General features: G+C 37.7%; 1 protein-coding gene across 1 annotated transcript; it reads right to left on the bottom strand.

Moving 5' to 3' along the window:
- Positions 1-741: 741 nt before the first annotated feature.
- LOC117797813 (zinc finger protein 845-like) lies at positions 742-2,918 on the bottom strand (the record flags this gene model as incomplete). The annotated part of the gene is made up of 1 exon (XM_034650262.1): positions 742-2,918. A coding segment is annotated over exon 1 (1,830 nt), but the record flags the coding sequence as incomplete, so codon positions are not given.
- Positions 2,919-2,924: the final 6 nt, after the last annotated feature.

Below are 2,924 nucleotides of genomic sequence, written 5' to 3'. Positions count from 1 at the left end.
AAAGGCCTTGCCACATTCTTTACATTTGTAAGGTTTCTCTCCAGTATGAATTCTGTGATGTCTAGTGAGATTTGTTTTTTGGGAAAAGGCTTTGCCACATTCTTTACATTTATACGTTTTCTCTCCAGTATGAGTATTTATATGCTGAGTAAGGTGTGAGCACCTGTTAAAGGACTTGACACATTCTTTACATTTGTAAGGTTTCTCTCCAGTATGAATTCTGTCATGCGTAGTGAGGCTTGATTTGTAGGAAAAGGCCTTGCCACATTCCTTACATTTATACATTTTCTCTCCAGTATGACTATTTATATGCCGAGTAAGGTTTGAGTGCTGTTTAAAGCTTTTGCCACATTCTTTACATTTGTAAGGTGTCTCTCCAGTATGAATTCTCTCATGGATGTTAAAGTTTGATTTGTACTGAAAGGCTTTGCCACATTCTTTACATTTGTAAGGTTTCTCTCCAGTATGAATTCTGTGATGTGTGGTGAGGTTTGTTTTGTGGGAAAAGACCTTGCCACATTCCTTACATGTATACATTTCCTTTTGAGTATGAGCATTTATATGCTGAGTAAGGTTTGAGGGCTGTTTAAAGGCCTTGCCACATTCTTTACATTTGTAAGGTGTCTCTCCAGTATGAATTCTGTGATGCCTAGTGAGGTTTAGTTTGCAGGGAAAGGCCTTGCCACATTCCTTACATTTGTAAGGTGTCTCTCCAGTATGAATTCTCTCATGGATGTTAACATATGATTTCTGTTGAAAGGCTTTGCCACATTCTTTACATTTGTAAGGTGTCTCTCCAGTATGAATTCTCTCATGGCTTTTAACATGTGATTTCTGCTGAAAGGCTTTGCCACATTCTTTACATTTGTAAGGCTTCTCTCCAGTATGAATTCTGTGGTGTTCAGTGAGGTTTGTTTTCCAGAAAAAGCCTTTGCTACATTCTTTACATTTATAAGTTTTCTCTCGAGTATGAGTATTTATATGCTGAGTAAGGGTTGAGTGCTGTTTAAAGGCTTTGCCACATTCTTTACATTTGTAAGGTGTCTCTCCAGTATGAATTCTCTCATGGATGATAATGTATGATTTCTGCTTAAAGGCCTTGCCACATTCTCTACATTTGTAAGGTTTCTCTCCAGTATGAATTCTGTGATGTATAGTGAGGCTTGTTTTGTGGGAAAAGCCCTTGCCACATTCTTTACATTTATAAATTTTCTCTCGAGTATGAGTATTTATATGCTGAGTAAGGTGTGCGAGCTGTTTAAAGGTTTTGCCACATTCTTTACATTTGTAAGGTTTCTCTCCAGTATGAATTCTGTGATGCGTAGTGAGGTTTGCTTTGTAGGAAAATGCCTTGCCACATTCTTTACATTTGTAAGGTGTCTCTCCAGTATGAATTCTCTCATGGCTTTTAACATGTGATTTCTGCCGAAAGGCTTTGCCACATTCTTTACATTTGTAAGGTTTCTCTCCTGTATGAATTTTCTGATGCTTAGTGAAGTTTGTTTTGTAGAAAAAGGCTTTCCCGCATTCGTTACATTTGTAAGGTGTCTCTCCAGTATGAATTCTCTCATGGATGTTAACATATGATTTCTGTTGAAAGGCCTTGCCACATTCTTTACATTTGTAAGGTGTCTCTCCAGTATGAATTCTCTCATGGATGTTAAAGCATGCTTTGTACCTAAAGGCCATGCCACATTCTCTACATTTGTAAGGTTTCTCTCCAGTATGAATTCTGTGATGTACAGTGAGGCTTGTTTTTTGGGAAAAGCCCTTGCCACATTCTTTACATTTATAAATTTTCTCTCGAGTATGAGTATTTATATGCTGAGTAAGGTGTGCGTTCTGTTTAAAGGTTTCACCACATTCCTTACATTTGTAAGGTGTCTCTCCAGTATGAATTCTCTCATGGATGTTACAGCATGATTTGTACTGAAAAGCTTTGCCACATTCTTTACATTTGTAAGGTTTCTCTCCAGTATGAATCCTCTCATGGATGATAAGGTTTGATTTCTGCTTAAAGGCTTTGCCACATTCTTTACATTTGTAAGGTGTCTCTCCAGTATGAATTCTCTCATGGATGATAACGTATGATTTCTGCTGAAAGGCTTTGCCACATTCTTTACATTTGTAAGGTTTCTCTCCAGTATGAATTCTGTGATGTGTAGTGAGGTTTGCTTTGTAGGAAAATGCCTTGCCACATTCTTTACATTTGTAAGGTGTCTCTCCAGTATGAATTCTCTCATGGCTTTTAACATGTGATTTCTGCTGAAAGGCTTTGCCACATTCTTTACATTTGTAACGGTTCTCCTCAGTATGAATTCTTTGATGTCTAGTGAAGTTTCTTTTGTGGGAAAAGGCCTTGCCACATTCTATACATTGGTAAGGTTTCTCTCCACTACAGACGGTCTTACGTATACGTATTCTGGATGACTCACTAGACACGTTCCCAGGCTTATCATATCCATAAGGTTTCTTTCCCATATGAATTCTCTGATGATCGCTCATGCTGAAGGACTGGTTAAAATCTCTTTCACATTCGTTACCTTTATAAGCATACTCTCCTATATGCATAGTGTGATGTATAACATTGGATCTTGTATCAATGAATTCCTCACCATTATTACGTTCAAAATCATTCTCTTGAAAATGAGTCCTCAGATCTTTATTAACATTTGAGCCTTGATCAAACGTTTTTTCACACTCACTGCCTTGAGCAACTCTGTCTCCGTTGAAAATGCTCTGATAATTTTGTAGGGTTGAGTCCTCAGTGAAGGACTTCTCAAGTGAACCCCACCTAACAGTTTGTTCTTCATTTTGAAATCTCTGAAGTTGAGAAATATTTGACTGAAAGGCCAATCCAGTCCCCTCTTCAACACTGTTCAAATCATTATTTTCAGCATGGACTAGGTAACATTCCAGATTTT

The sequence above is a fragment of the Ailuropoda melanoleuca genome, unplaced genomic scaffold, assembly GCF_002007445.2.
Source record: "Ailuropoda melanoleuca isolate Jingjing unplaced genomic scaffold, ASM200744v2 unplaced-scaffold1450, whole genome shotgun sequence".
Taxonomy (NCBI): domain Eukaryota; kingdom Metazoa; phylum Chordata; class Mammalia; order Carnivora; family Ursidae; genus Ailuropoda; species Ailuropoda melanoleuca.
Note: the sequence above shows the minus strand (reverse complement) of the source record. Positions and strands in the feature narration are given on the sequence as shown.